Source organism: Protopterus annectens, chromosome 10.part0 (assembly GCF_019279795.1).
Source record: "Protopterus annectens isolate FY-2018-M chromosome 10.part0, PAN1.0, whole genome shotgun sequence".
In the NCBI taxonomy this organism is placed as follows: Eukaryota; Metazoa; Chordata; order Ceratodontiformes; family Protopteridae; genus Protopterus; species Protopterus annectens.
This window is the reverse complement of record NC_056744.1, coordinates 313,140,208-313,156,293: the sequence shown is the minus strand read 5'-3', so window position 1 is coordinate 313,156,293 and position 16,086 is coordinate 313,140,208. Positions and strand designations below refer to the sequence as shown.

General features: G+C 41.5%; 1 protein-coding gene across 3 annotated transcripts in view; it reads right to left on the bottom strand.

Annotated features, from left to right (window-relative positions):
• The window catches only part of SELE (selectin E), a 364,444-nt gene that overhangs the window by 41,909 nt on the left and 306,449 nt on the right, over positions 1-16,086 (bottom strand). For all 3 annotated transcript variants that reach the window (XM_044085188.1, XM_044085187.1, XM_044085189.1), the window contains one exon: positions 14,012-14,046. In XM_044085188.1, coding sequence (XP_043941123.1) covers positions 14,012-14,046 — 35 coding nt within the window. The remainder of the gene's footprint in view (positions 1-14,011; positions 14,047-16,086) is intronic.

The window sequence follows — 16,086 nt, the reverse complement described above, 5'->3', positions numbered from 1 at the left end:
AGGGATTCAGTGTCTGTCTGCCTGGGATAACATGCTCCCACAAGCCAGGCTGCTTCGCTAGAGATGGCTTGCACCTGTCACCCTTTTCGAATACTGGCCAAGGCTCTTGCCACCCCCATAGTGCCTTTTTTAGGCAAGGCTCAAAAGACAAACCCACCACCATAAATAGCACAAGTAACAAAAAACTGAGGGTATTGCTACTCAATGCCAGAAGTCTAAACCTCAAAATGCATGCACTCCTCAGTACGGATAAAATCGATATATGTGCAGTAACAGAAACCTGGTTTAAGGCTCCAGAGAGCATACCAGCACTAGGTTACAACTCTTACCATACATTTCGGCCACAGAACCCAAACCAAAATACAAAAGGCGGGGGTGTATCCATATTCATCAAGGATACCCACACCTCCAGGTTAGTGGCACAGCACGATGCATCAGAGATCATCCACGTGCAACTAACAATGGGCAAAACTGTAATTCAAATTGTAGCTTGCTGTAGATCACCCAGCATGTCCCAGGACTCCCATTCCACTTTTCTGGAAACACTGGGAAACATAAAGGTCCTACCAAACACCCTAATATTGGGTGATTTCAATTACCCAAACATTAACTGGGAGAACTACTCAAGTACTAACTCCCTTGCCCAACTTTTTCTAGAATTTATAGGTTCATAGGTTCATAGGTTTGTACTAGGCTATCTGCCCTGGGGCATTTACAAGCCTAGCCAGAGTGTGTTTGGCTTTCGCCACCCTTTTAGATCGGTTTACTGTGCCTCTGTATATTAGGTCACAGAATATAGCCCTTTTAAGGTTAGTTTACTGTGCCCCTGTCTAGCAGGGACACAGAAGTGATCCCAAGGGTGAACTTATGATCTCCCATCTACTCATCAAGATTTCTCTTGAAGAGGGTCAGTGAGGGGCTCTGCCTAACATGGACTGGGATTCTGTTCCAGAGTGAGGGCAGCCTCTGGGATATGAATCTGTCCCTCCAGCATGTCCTATTTATTTCTGTGCTGAGGTTTAAGTCCCTGGAGCGTGTAGCTCTAAGGGATTTGGATTTCCTGAGGTGGAGCATGTCCATAAATTCTGGGTTGGACATGGCTTTATACATCAGGCATAGATCACCTCTGAGTAGGCGGTAAGCAACTGAGTAGAGCTGGAGTTTCTTTAGCCGAACTGCATAGGGCATCTGTTTGAGTCCCTTGATCCTCTTGGTGAGGTACTTTTGCTGCAGGTGTCGGGTAAGGTACATCCCAAATGGGGCATTGTATTCAATTATGGGCCTGATGAGTGATGAGTAGAGGGGCACAATGACCTCTCTTGTTCTAGATGTGAACCCTTTTGTGATAAGGTGGGCTATATAGAAGGTCTTTCTAACCACTCTGGCAATGTGATTGTCAAAAGAGAGGTTTCTATCTAGTTGGGTCCCCAAATCCCTAATTACTTCTTCCGTACTTAATGGATTACCACCTATGTGGTAATTTGTGGGCACTTTGTTTTTCCCGAAGGGGATGACTATGCACTTTTTGGCATTTAGCTTAAGGCTATGGCTCTGGCAGCAGTTATCCATCTCTGTGAGACCCTTTTGGAGGATGCTTGTGTCAGCTGGAGAGTTGATTATGGCGCCCAGCTTGCAGTCATCTGCAAACTTGTCAGCCATAGTCCTCCTGTATTAGCCTGTACCTCAGAGAAGTATATACCGAACAAGAGAAGTCCCAGGACTGAGCCTTGTGGGATGCCACTTGTAACTGGTTTGGAGTCTGACATGGGACCTGCAACACTGACCATGTGGGTTCTATCCCTGAGCCAGTTTGCAACCCATCTTGTGACATAGGGGTTGATATTTAAGCTGGTGAGCTTATTTATGATGCCTGAGTCGGGTATTGTGTCAAGGCTTTTGCGAGGTCCAGGTAGGCTGTGTGAACTACCTTCCCTTCATCTATGGCCTTGGTAACTGTTTCAAGGAAGTCGACCAGGTTCAAGAGGCAAGATCTGCCCTTAACAAAGCTGAATTGGGTGGGATCCAGTGTCTGGAGGTTACCAATGTCCTTGTTTATGAGTTCCATGATGATACACTCCATAGCTTTGCAGACCAGACTAGTCAGGCTTATAGGCTGATAGTTTCCTGGGTCCATTGTGGCACCACCTTTGTGGAGCGGGACCACTGTTGCTGTATGCCATTCCTTGGGTACATATCCTGTAGCAAGGCTGAAACTGAACAGTGACTTTATGTGATGGTTTAGTTCTTCTTGGAGCTCGTGTAAGATGCAGCCTGGGACACCATCTAGTCCCATTGATGCTGTATTTTTTGCTTTGGAGAGGGCAGCTCTCACCTGTGCATTTGTGATGTCAGGGAGGCTACATTCTGTTGGGATAGACATTTGGTCTTTTGGGGGGGGAAGGGGGGGGAGTTTGCACTGAACCTGTTTGTCAGGATGTTGGCAATGTCTGTGGGATCAGTGTATTTTTTGTCATTTGGTACTAACTCAGAGCATATCTGGGAGTTGCCCCCCAGATTCCTGACATAACTAAAGAAGGCCTTGTGATTATCTTTAGTGTCTTGTGCAATTTTTCTTTCGAAGCTGGCCTTAGATAATTTTATGAGGGATCGTAGTTTCTTGCTAGTACTGATCAGAGATGCCTTCCCTTTTTGGGATTTTGCTCTATCATGTAGTAGCTTCCTCCTTCTGTTGTATAACTTATTTATGGCCGGGGTCCACCAGACTGGTCTCCTGCCTTTGGAGGAGTGAGTCTTGGTTTTATTTGGGATAGCACGATCCATGCATTCCTGTAGGTGTCCATAAAATGCATTTGTAAAGGATTCTGCTGTTTGGGCAGTGTTTTCCACTGGCCCGGTGGCTTTGAAGGATTCCATCTTGGTTTTGAGAAGTGTGAAATTTGCTTTTGAGAAAATTTTCACCGTGATTTCCTTGGGTGGGGGTGGAGATGGGATATGGATGTCCAGTGAGATTAATTTATGGTCTGATCTTACCAATGAGGGACATACCTCTGGTGTGGAACATAGAGTCCCCATGTTGGTGATGACCAGGTCCAATATGTTATCCCCTCTTGTGGGAGTGGTGACCAGTTGTTCCATAGCATTTGAGTTTATAAATTCTAGGAACCATTGGGCAAGGGTGTTGGAGCTTGAGTAATTTTCCCAGTCGATGTTTGGGTAGTTGAAGTCACCCAATATTATTGTGTTTGGAGAGACCTTCATATTCTCCAGTGTTCTCAGGAAGGCCGAGTGGGGTTCCTGAGTTTGGGAGGGTGGTCTGTAGCAGGCTACAAACTGAAAGGCAGTTTTGCCCACTGTTAACTGTACATGGATGGTCTCCGATGCTTCATGTAGTGCCACTAACCTGGAAGTATGGGTATCTTTGATGAATATGGATACTCCCCCTCCTTTTGTGGTTCGGTCTGAGTTTTGGGGCCGTAAAGCATGGTATGAGGTATAACCTGGTAGTTCTGGGGTGCTCTCTGGGGCCTTGAACCAGGTCTCTGTCACTGCACAGATATTGATATTCTCCATACTGAGGAGAGCCTCAAGTGCGTGCATCTTGAGGTTTAGACTTCTGGCATTGAGCAGCATTACCCTTAGTTTTTTTTTTCTTGTGTTGTCTATGGAGGTGGGTTTGTCTTTTGAACCTTGCCTAAAAAAGGCACTATGGGGGTGGCAAGAGCCTTAGACAGTATTCGAAAGCCCAGGGGTGACAGGTGCAAGCTGTCCCTAGCGAAGCAACGTGGCTTGTCAAGCATGTCATTCCAGGCTGACAGACACTGAATCCCCTTAGAATGACACCAATACTTTAGTCAGTCATTAAAAATGATCATTTTGTCTTTATACTGTGGCATCATTCTTGGTGAGGGCAAGATGCTACTCAAGGTCAAGGTCATACCAGTCTGGGCTACATGATCAGAGTTCCTCTATGTCTCTTTTTCATGTAGTCCAGGGAGGTACGTCTCAGGTCATTCACACCAGCATGGACAATGACAGAGTCATACTTGTACTTGCTTTGGAGTGACCTGAGTGCTTGTGTTATGTGGCGGATCCTGGCACCCGACAGGCAGCTTACAGTGACCTTATCCTTGTTCAGTCTGGTGAGAGGGACGTCAGTATGTCTGACAATAGAGTCCCCTATTACAAGTGTGTTAGGTGTGTTGTTTTGCCTTAAGGGCTGTGGTTGTGTGGCACACTGACTTTGTGAAATATGTGATACGTGGGTATTGTTGCGGGGTAGCGGTTGCTTGGATGTCTGCTTTGGAGATCTCTGCTGCTTTGGCAGATTTTTATTTAGAGCCTCCGAGTATGTTTTAGTGTGTTTATGTGTTTGGTTTGCTGATGTGATAGGTCTATGTGAGACTGGAATAGTGGTGTGTGTGTGGTTACCTTCTCCTCCTGACTGACTGTGCCAGTGCTGGGTTGAGAGAGCTCAGCCTCCAGTTTGTCTATATAGTTGCATCTCTCACATATATTTGAGTTTGATGGGAGGAGGAGAGGGTGGTCTGTGTACATAAGGCAGTTGTAACATTGCCTCAAAATACCCAGATTCACCAGTGGGACTGGAGAGTAAACCAGAAACTGACTATTGGACATGCCAGAACAGTATAAGGAACAGTTTTTTGACTGATCAGAAATGACCAATAGGGAGCCAAGTACTTATAAGGAGTATAAGAGGGTGTACTGCTTTAATTAGTGTTTACTTATAAGATTACTTATAAGATCTAGTGCAGGGCTTTAGAATGAAAATAGAGTGCTTACTTTGAGATTTAGAACAGTTCTAAGGGAAAAAGTGAAGAGCAGACTTTGTGGAGCCGGGAATAATTTAAACCCGTTTAAGCGGCGCTGCCCAATGCTGCACTCGGCTCAAAATCGAGCAAAAGCGGGTTTTAAGGCAGGGAACTTGAAAGAGCTGGGAATTAGCCCAAAAACATTTCTAGGCAGTAACCACTCCGACAGGGGCAAGCAGGCTGCTCAATGTTTATCACTGCCACTGATGAACACAGAGACTTCCCTTTAGCCCAAGCAAGCACTGGCCACCAAGAAACTTACAAACAGTTCAGAACAGCAAATCTGTAACTGAACTTTTTAAATTTCAGAAAGTGGGAAAAAAGCAAGATTTTTTTTTTGTTTTAGTTTAAAGGTAGCAGAGATACACAAGTAGCAAAATAGTCAGAACAGTGCAATAAATGACCCCACACTTGAGTGCAGGCCAGAGTCAGGTACAATGCAATTTTAAGAAAAAAAGATTTTAAATTAAGTGCAACACAGGAAATGCAGTAAACAGGCTCTAGATGTGTTCTAAATACTGTTTCTAATACAGATATCAACTTTAGCAAGCCGGAAAATGCCGAAAAGTAGGCGGCAAAGCAGAAATTTTAAACAAAAAATCAGAAGAAAATACTTAAAATCTCAAAAGTGGCTCCTTTCTTCTCTCAGCGTTTTCTCCCCTTGGTAGGTGCTTCAGCAACAACTATCAAGCCTGGAAAGACACCAAAACGACGAGGCAGCAGGGTTTTAAGAGAGAGAGATCAAGGAGTTTGGAATTGACCAAAAATGGCCAATAAAACTACAGTTTCTAGGCAGTAACCACTCCTACAGGGGCAGGCAGGCTGTTCAGTGTTAATCACTGCCACTGATGAACACAGAGACTTCCCTTTAGCCCAAGCAAGCACTGGCCTCCAAGAAACTTACAAACAGTTCAGAACAGCAGATCTGTAACTGAACTTTTTAAATTTCAGAAAGTGGGAAAAAAGCAAGATTTTTTTGTTTTTTGTTTTAGTTTAAAGGTAGCAGAGATACACAAGTAGCAGAATAGTCAGAACAGTGCAATAAATGACCCCACACTTGAGTGCTAGGTCAGAGTCAGGTAAAATGCAATTTTAAGAAAAAAAACAATTTTAAATTAAGTGCAACACAGGAAATGCAGTAAACAGGCTCTAGATGTGTTCTAAATACTGTTTCTAATACAAATATCAACTTTAGCAAGCCAGAAAATGCTGAAAAGTAGATGGCAAAGCAGACATTTTAAACAAAAAATCAGAAGAAAATGCTTAAAATCTCAAACGTGGCTCCTTTCTTCTCTCAGTGTTTCCTCCCCTTGGTAGGTGCTTCAGCAAGAACTATCAAGCCTGGAAAGATGCCAAAACCATGAGGCAGCAGGGTTTTAAGAGAGAGAGATCAAGGAGTTTGGAATTGACCCAAAATGGCCAATAAAACTGGTTCAACTGGTCAACACTACCACCAGAGGTGACAACATGTTGGACCTGGTCATCACCAACATGAGCAACCGGTGTTCCACACCAGAGGTCAACCTCTCATTGGTTAGATCTGACTATAAACAAATCACTTTGGATATCCATATTCTGCCCTCTCCCCCGGACAAGAAAGCCACCATGAAAAACTTTTCAGAACTAAACATCACGTTACTTAAGACCGAGGTGGAAAGTTTCAAAGCCCCCATGCTGAAGGATAACACTGTCCAAGCTGCAAAATCCTTTACTAATGCATTCTACGGGCAGCTACAACAATGCATGGATTGTGCCATCCCAAGCAAAACCAAGACTCACTCCTCCAAGAAAAGGAAACCAATCTGGTGAACTCCTGCCATTAACAAGCTGTACAATAGAAGGAGGAAACTAGTACAAAAAAGAGTAAAATCCCAAGAAGAGAAGACATCCTTGATCAGTATCAGCAAGAAACTACGATCCCTCATAAAATCATCCAAGGCGAGCTTTGAATGAAAAATTGCCAAGGACTCCAAAGATAACCACAAGGCATTCTTTAGCTATATCAAGAATCTAAGTGACAATGCTCAGATCTGCTCGGAGTTAGTGCAGAATGGCACAAAATACACTGAACCGACTGATATCTCCAACATCATGGCAGACAGGTTCAGCGCAAACTTCACCCCCATCTAACCCCCAAAAGGACCCATAACCATGTACAAAAACGAAAAGGTAGCAATGTCCACCACAAAGCAGCCACAGAAAGAATTCCTGAACGTATGTAGTTTATTTAAAAACAAACACATTTTCGTTACAAACAATACAGTAACTTCTTCAGAGGAGAATAAGAAAATAACAAGTGGCACCAAATTTAAGCCTATACGCAATTACGTCAATAGTTACTCCGTTGCCAAGTTAATTAGTTAATATTGGCAAGTGGATACACTGTTCATTTTAATTAAGAAGTGTAATACTTCCAGAAGTTGTTATGAACAGTATGAACAATTTTTTATTTAATAAAAAATGCATCACAAATCGAAACACCCTATATAAAAGTTTGTCTGATAACCTAAAATATTTAAACAGTGGAAAAAACCTTTTTGTAAAAAGTTAATAAAGTTGTTAAACAATACTATTAACAACTAAAATATAAAATTTTAAAAACAAGAATATAAATTTGTTACAAATATAATCAATCAACTGTTGTCGTACCCAGATACAGAACTGTAAAGTCTATCTAAGGAAACTCTTAAGTTTCAAAATACAGGCTATATTACAATTCTCATTAAGTCCTGGTAGAGTAAATGCATCTAAAGAAAGTTGCCATTCCAACTCAAGAACTTCTAATAGCAAAGAAGAAGGACCACCTCTAATGTCAGACAGAAGTTGATCTATAGCTTGGAAATGGAAACTATGACCAGAGTTAGCGTCTATGTGCTTAGCTAAAGCATTAACTTTCTTGCTCCTTCTAATTGCATAAGTGTGCTCGTAAATTCTGTCTTTGAATTTACGGTCAGTTTTACCCAAGTAGAACGCAGAGCAACAGTCACAAGTAGCCAAGTATATAATACTTTTAGAGTTACAATTAAGTTTATATTTATTGAAAAAATTTGTGTTGTTAATCATAAATGAACTACCTGACTTGACATATCTACACATGTTACAAGAACCACATATGAACGTTCCTTTTACCCTACTGCCAATAGTGGCATTTTTCGTTTCCAAGAGGTTTTTAAGGTTAGCACCTCTTCTGTACACAATAGATGGAGAGTGACCTAACTTGTCTACTAAATATTGGTTGCCCTTTATGAAGTGCCAGTTTTTAAATAAGCTATGTTTAATTCCTTCGCTGTCTCTATTAAAGGTGGTCACAAAACTGGTTCTATAATTCACTATTGGAGACAAGAAGTGCTGATCTTGCTGTATAGTAGAGTTGAAATTATCACTAGATTTAGATTCTACTAACTCCAAGGTGAGGTTGTGTACACCATTCATCCCTTGATTAGAATCTATTTCGACAGATGGTAGGGAGTCCACTTTGTTATGAATTAATAGGGTCTATAAATACCTCTGTCACGTTTCAGTTGGACATCAAAAATAAGATCATCCACCATACGTGAGGGGTAGCCCCTATTAATGAACATGTCTCTAAGGAATTGACATTCCATTATGAACACTTGTTCGAGGGAACACATTCTTACAGCTCTAATTAGCTGGCCTTTGACTATGGAACGCTTTTGTTTATAAGGATGAGCACTAGAATAGTGTAAAAAATAATTACAATAAGAAAGTTTTCTGTGTATAGCAGAGTGAAAGCTGTTATTCAGGGAATCTTTCCTTAATTTTACATCCAAGTAGTCAATTGAATGAGCCTCAAATTTATGTGTGAACTGAAAGAATGAAGTAGTCGAGTTGAAATAATACAATAACTGTGATGCCGCTTCACTGTCACCTTTGAAAAGGATAAAAATGTTGTCAAGAAATCTGGTGTAGTAAACCAGACGAGGCATAATATCTACGTTATTAAAGACGAAAGTTTTTTCCCAATAAGCCATAAATAAATTGATCAAACTGGCCCTGCAAGGGGAGCCCATGGCTACCCCTTGCTTCTGTAAGAAATATTCTCCGTTGAATATGAAAAAGTTAGAAGACAAAATAATGTCAACAAGTTCAGTAACTAGGTCGATCTCAGTCTTAGAAGCTTTCAAGTCTAGTAACATTAATGCTAACCATTCAGTTGCTTCAATGTGTGGAATAGATGTATAGAGATCGACAACATCAATTGTCAAAAAGTTGACAGAGTTGTCGAACTGCAGACTACTTATCTTTTCTAAGAAAGACCACGAGTCCTTACATACTTGTGGGACAAGTTTGAGATATTTTTGCAAAAAGCTGTCTACAAGTTTTGCACAAGGGTATGTGACAAAATAATGTCAACAAGTTCAGTAACTAGGTCGATCACAGTCTTAGAAGCTTTCAAGTCTAGTAACATTAATGCTAACCATTCAGTTGCTTCAATGTGTGGAATAGATGTATAGAGATCGACAACATCAATTGTCAAAAAGTTGACAGAGTTGTCGAACTGCAGACTACTTATCTTTTCTAAGAAAGACCACGAGTCCTTACATACTTGTGGGACAAGTTTGGGATATTTTTGCAAAAAGCTGTCTACAAGTTTTGCACAAGGGTATGTGAGAGAATTGCGTCTGTCGATGAGTGGTCTCATAGGGGGATTCTCCCTATTTTTATGGATCTTGGGTATGCCAAACATCACTGGTGTTTTTGGAAAGGAAATGTTAATATAATTAAAAGTTTGAAGGTCGATCTTATTTTCCACGAATAAGTCTCTAAAATAGGATCTAGTCCTTGTTTGAGACATGTTCATTTCATTCAGGGAAGATCTCGTATATGCTGGACTATTAAGAACTAAACCCATTCTAGCAATATAATCGAAAGTATCGAAAAAGACCAGTCCCCCACCCTTATCTGGCTTCATGACCCGTACTGAAGACTTGCTCAATAGATGTAGAGCATTGACTTGTTCAGTGTTAATATTAGAAACTTGTTGAACTCTATTAGATGGACTTGTTTGAGCTAAATGTCTGAGATCAAGTTCGCAAATGTTCTCAAACAAGTGCAAAACTGTGTGTAATGGTGGATTGAATGTGCTAGGAGGTTTTAAATTGTCACTAGGTAGGCAAGGTTCATTGGCAAAAAATAATTTCAAATTTAATTTTCTTACAAAGCATTTTAAATCAATCAGTGTTTTTGCCAGATTGAAATTTCTACTAGGAACGAAAGTAACTCCGTGTGCTAATAAATCGATCGATACAGGGTCAATGTCCAAAGTGGAAAAGTCGTATATATAAAAATCGCCTCGAGAGTTAGTTGAAAGTTTCAAATTAGGACTGGAATTGTCCATTGTTACCTCTTCCGGCGATTGTTCCAGTTCTTGTTCTTGTTCCTCTGATTCCGAGTGTTCCGAGGGGCTGGTAAGTTCTTGTTGTTTATAACCCTCTGAAAATTTGAGCTAGAACTGGAGTCGACTGAACCATGACTGTTACCTTGACGGTTGTTAGTATTACCTTGGTGGTTGTTAGTATCATGGTTTTGTCTTAGTCTTTCGCTGTGCCTAAGATTTTCAATAGGGTCCTGAGTGGAAGTCGACGGGGTACCAGTAGTAGATGGAATGTGAGCAGTAGGATGAAATGGTTGATCAACAGTGTTGGTGTCAGTCAATTGGACATGAGTTGGTGTTGATTGTACTGCACTAGGTTGTTGTAATTTCGGGTATGAAGTGTTGTCATTATAAGCTGCTCTGTCCCAGTCAAGTTTCTTAATTTTGTTAATTTTCAATTTGTTGATAAGTTGGTCTATACTAGGGAAAATCCGACCATAGTCGTATCTGTACCTAGGGAAGTCCAAGTCTGTTTTAACCATACCAGAAGAATGTAGAGTCCCTGAAATCAGACACTCAGGTTAAAGCAGCCCTCCAAAGCCAAAAACACAGCATCAATGGGACCGGACGGTGTCCCAGGCTGTGTCTTACATGAGCTCAAAGACAAACTAAGCCCTCACCTAAACACACTGTTCAAACTCAGCCTCTCCACAGGCTACATACCCATAGAGTGGCGCACAGCAATGGTTATTCCGCTCCACAAAGATGGAGCCACAACAGACCCTGGGAACTATCACCCTATAAGCCTGACTAGCTTGGTCTGCAAGGCTATGGAGCACATCATCATGGAACTCATTAACAAAGACATTGGGAACCTCCAAACACTAGACCCTACCCAGTTCATGCCTCCTAAACCTGGTGGACTTCTTTGAGACAGTTACCAAGGCTATAGATGAGGGAAAGGTGGTACACACAGCCTACCTAGACCTTGCTAAGGCCTCCGACACCATTCCCCATTCTGGTATTATAGACAAGCTCACCAGCCTGAACATAAACCCCTATGTCACAAGATGGGTTGCCAACTGGCACATGGACAGAACCCACATGGTGACAGTTGCGGGAGCTAGGTCCGTCTTTAAACCAGTTACAAGTGGTGTTCCTCAAGGCTCGGTCCTGTGACCCCTCCTGTTCAGCATATACTTCTCAGAGGTACAGGCAAGCACAGGAGGACTATGGCTAACCAAGTTCGCAGACGACTGTAAACTAGGGGCTATAAATGACTCTCCGGCTGACACCGACATCCTCCAAAAGGGTCTCACTGAGACAGATACCTGGTGTCAAAATCATGGCCTCAAGCTAAATGCCAAAAAGTGCATAGTCATCCCCTTTGGAAAAAAACAAAGTACCCACAAACTACCACATAGGTGGCAGTCCCCTAAATACGGAAGACATAATAAGGGATCTGGGGACCCAAGTAGATAGTAATCTCACCTTTGATAATCACATTGCCAAAGTGGTTAGAAAATCCTTCTACGTGGCCCACCTAATCACAACAGATCAAAAGAGATCATTGTGCCCCTCTACTCATCACTCATCAGACCCATCATAGAGTACAATGCCCCATTTGGGATGTACCTTACAAGACACCTGCAACAGCTGGAAAAACCACAGAAGTACCTCACCAAGAGGATCAATGGCCTCAAACAGATGCCCTATGCAGCTCAGCTGAAGAAACTCCAGTTGTACTCGGTTGCATACCGCCTACTCAGAGGTGATCTCTGCCTGACATACAAGGCCATGTCCAACCTAGAATTGATGGACATGCTCCACCTAAAGAAAACATTATCCCCTCGAGCCACACGCTCTAGGGATCTAAACCTTACCACAACAATAAATAGGACATGCTGGAGGGATAGATTCCTGTCCCAGAGACTTCCCATGCTTTGGAACAAGATCCCAATCTACATTAGGCAGAGCTCCTCACTAACACTCTTCAAAAAAAACCTTAACGAGTGGATGGGAAACAGAAAGTTTACCTCGGGGATCACTTCAGTGGCTCTGCTGGACATAGGCACAGGGAACTAATCTAAGGGATGGTGAAAGCCAACACATTCTGGCTAGGCTTATAAATGCCTTCGGGCAGATAGCCTAGTACCCACCTATGAACTTATGAACCTATCATCATGGACATTATCAACAAAGATATAGGTACTCTCCAAACACTTGACCCTAGTCAGTTTGGATTTGTCAAAGGGATATTGTGCCTGTTATACCTGATGGACTTCTTTGACACAGTTACCAAGGCCCTGAATGAGGGGAAATCTGTGCATACAGCCTACCTAGACCTAGCCAAGGGTTTTGACACTATCTCCCATCTCAGGCATCATTGACAAACTCACCTCGCTAGGTATCAACCCTTATATCATTAGATGGGTCGCTAACTGACTCACTTATAGAACCTATATAGTCAAAATAGGGGACTCCACCTCCAACAGCAGACCTGTAACCAGTGGTGCTCCACAGGGATCAGTCCTGTGACCGCTACTGCTTGGACTGTATTTCTCCAAAGTACAAGCAAAAACTAAAGGGCTGTGGCTGACAAAGTTTGCTGATGACTGCAAATTAGGAACAGTCATAGACTCTCCAAATGATGTCAACATCCTAGAAGAGGGTCTTACACATATAAATAATTGGTGCCAAAGTCATGACCTTAAACTCAATGCAAAAAATGTATTATCATCCCTTTCAGTAAGAGTAATGTTCCTGCTAAATAACACATCAATAGTAACACCCTGATTAAGCACTCAGTGGTGAGAGACCTATGCACACAGGTTGAGAGCAGTCTTACCTTCGATCACCATGTCTCCACAGTGGTAAGAAGGGCATCCTATATTGCTCATCTCATAAGTAAGGGCATTGCTTCCAGAAAAAAAAGTTGTAACCTCCCTGTACTCTTCCCTCATCAAGCCAATAACTTTGGTATGTACCTGTCCAAGCCCCTGTAGTAATTGGAGAGACCACAAAGGTTCCTCAAAAAGGAAAATTCAAAGTCTTCAGCATCTGTCCTATGTGGATCATCTGACATCATTGTCATTTTATTCTGTTTCATACAGACTACTCAAAGACAATCTCTGCCTTGCATATAAGGCAATCTCTGACCCTGCTTTATTGGAAATGCTGCAAATCTGCAAGTCAAATGGTACACGGGTTACTCACTCTAAATACTTTAACTTTGTATGTGATATTAATAGAACCTGCTGGAGGGACAGATTTGTCTCCCAGAGGTTACCACACCTTTGGAATAGACTCCCACTTCATATCAAACAGAGCACCTCATCGACCCTCTTCAAATGCAATCTGAATGATAACCATAAATTCAACCTGAGGATTCCACCTTGGAGCACTTGGCTAGGCTTGCAAGTGCCCTAGGGCCATTAGCCTAGTAACTTCCTATGATTCTATGATCTTATGATGCTATGATCTCCACATCACATACCTGTATGTCACACACCTGCACATCACATACATGTATATCACATAACTATACATTAAATATGTGTATACATGGATATAGACTTTTCTAATTCCTCACTGCTCTGGCTGTTATCTGTTGTCATAGTTATTGCCTGCCAGTGGCACACTAGTATACCTTTGTGATAAATTCTGAAACAGATCCTGAGCTGAGCATGACAGAGGTCATCATGGATCAATGTAGTCCAGTAAACAAATTAAATAAATAAGTAAGTAAGCAAACAAATAAATAATAACTTTAAATCAAACAAGTAAATTAAATGAAAGTTATATATTGTACCTCAGGACATATGTTACAGGTTCTTAAAATTTGTTCATATTGATAGACCAACTGATGCATAACATTGGTACCCACCTGATAGGAGTTGGAACGAGTCAGTGACAGAGACCCTGCAACACAAAAATTAACTGTTGAATTCTTTCTATATTAATGAATTATACAAATGTTTTACTAAATAATATTCACCCAGACATACACATCTGCTTGCATATGTGTGTGTGTGTGTGTGTGTGTGTGTGTGTGTGTGTGTGTGTGTGTGTGTGTAGACTTATCAATAGATGTGTGTGGGTGAGGCTTATCAATGCACATTCATGTGTGTGTGTGTGTGTGTGTGTGTGTGTGTGTGTGTGTGTGTGTGTGTGTGTGTGTGTGTGTGTGTGTGCGTGTGTGCGTGTGTGTGCGTGTGTGTGTATGTGCGTGTGTGTGCGTGTGTGTGCGTGTGTGTGTGTGTGTGTGAGTGACAGAGAGCGAGAGAGAGAGAGAGAAAGACAGTATATCAGTGAAACAGGTGCAGTTTTCTTACCTTGGCTGTTATAAATCTATATATTTTGATCATCCATGAAGATAAATAGCACTGATTATTGTCCTGGTACATAATCACAGTGAAACAAGTATTACACCAATATGTCACCACAAGTACTACACCAATATGTCACCACAAGTACTACAATATGTCAACACAAGCACTACACCGATATGTCACCACGGGTACTACACCAATATGTCATCACAAGTACTATACCAATATGTCACCACAGATACTCCACCTACCTTTTAGAACTTCTCTCTTATTCTTAGCAGTTTAAGAATTTTGTATAATTTGCTTAGTCCAGTGCTGACTCACATATGTCACTGAAACCGCCCAACATCAAACAAATGACTTACATGTGTGTATGTGGGGTCAGAGAATTCAGTGCCTTCATCTAAGGAGAGGTTCTGTGGTCTGAGGCCCTTAAAAAATTCCAGAAGGGTAAGTGCAGAATTGACTGAATACATTTCCTCTGATTCTTTAAGTTACATGCAGCCTTTAGATATGTAGCAATACATGTTTGATTTACCTGTGGCTGGTGTGATTTGCTCAGGAAAAAGAAACATGTATCTCCACACAAAACAAATTATGGGTCAATCCCATATTTTCCATAGCAGAGACATGCTAACTGCGGTATGTTATACAGACATTAATTCCATCTGACTTTAATTAGCACAAAACTGGGAGTTCTGGCCATTACGTGTGTAGTGTTTGCACATTTCCAACATGTTTCTTTGGGGCTCTTCCTATGTTCCAAAACATACTGGGTGTTTCCACTTCAAATTCCCTCAACCAAAAAAATGCATTGAGTCAAGGCTAACAGCACAGACTCTAGGTGGTGCCTATGGGGGAACAGGTGTGTAGGCAACTGCTTTAGGCATCAGCTGTGGTGCCCTGTATCCCCTAGGTAGACGAGCACAGACCAGACTGCACACCGCGTCAGGGCTAGCCACTTGTCAGTGTTCAGTTTGGATCTAGGTGATTCAGTCATTAATAGTGTGCCATTTTCAAAATGGAACAGTACACTTTTTTAATATTATTCTAAATGCTTTTCCTCAATAATATTATTCTAAATGCTTCTCTCAATAAAGAGTAGCTTTAGCTCGGGAAGAGAAGGTTTATATTTTTCAGTTTCTGTAAAGCATAAAGCTGTGACGTTGCTACTGTTTAGATTAACAGTGGTGGATATTATCTACCTAAACAGCCTGAATTCCTTGGATGCGGCCCACACTTGTATTTGCAAATGTCATTCCTTTTCTCCTCCTGAGGCAGTTCTTGCAGTCCCATTAGAAAGAGTAGATGGCAGATGAAAAAGAGAAGCCAATTTCTGTCTAAATTCTTAACAGTTGCATAAAATTCAGTATTGTTCTGTTCCAGAAATGTTATTTCACTGAATTAATTGAGTCATGCATTAGTATGTTCTCTCTCTTTCATAATATTCAGTAGATAAGTATATAAAAGTGAGTGGTATTTTGTACAGGGAATTCTTAGTTCAAAAATGGATTCCTAGCTGCATATAATACAACTGTTCCAATTGAATTTCCTTGCCTTAGTCTGTACACAGCCCACATACGTAAAGCCATGTAACGTATGGATGCTTTCTTTTTCAGACGGTAGGCAC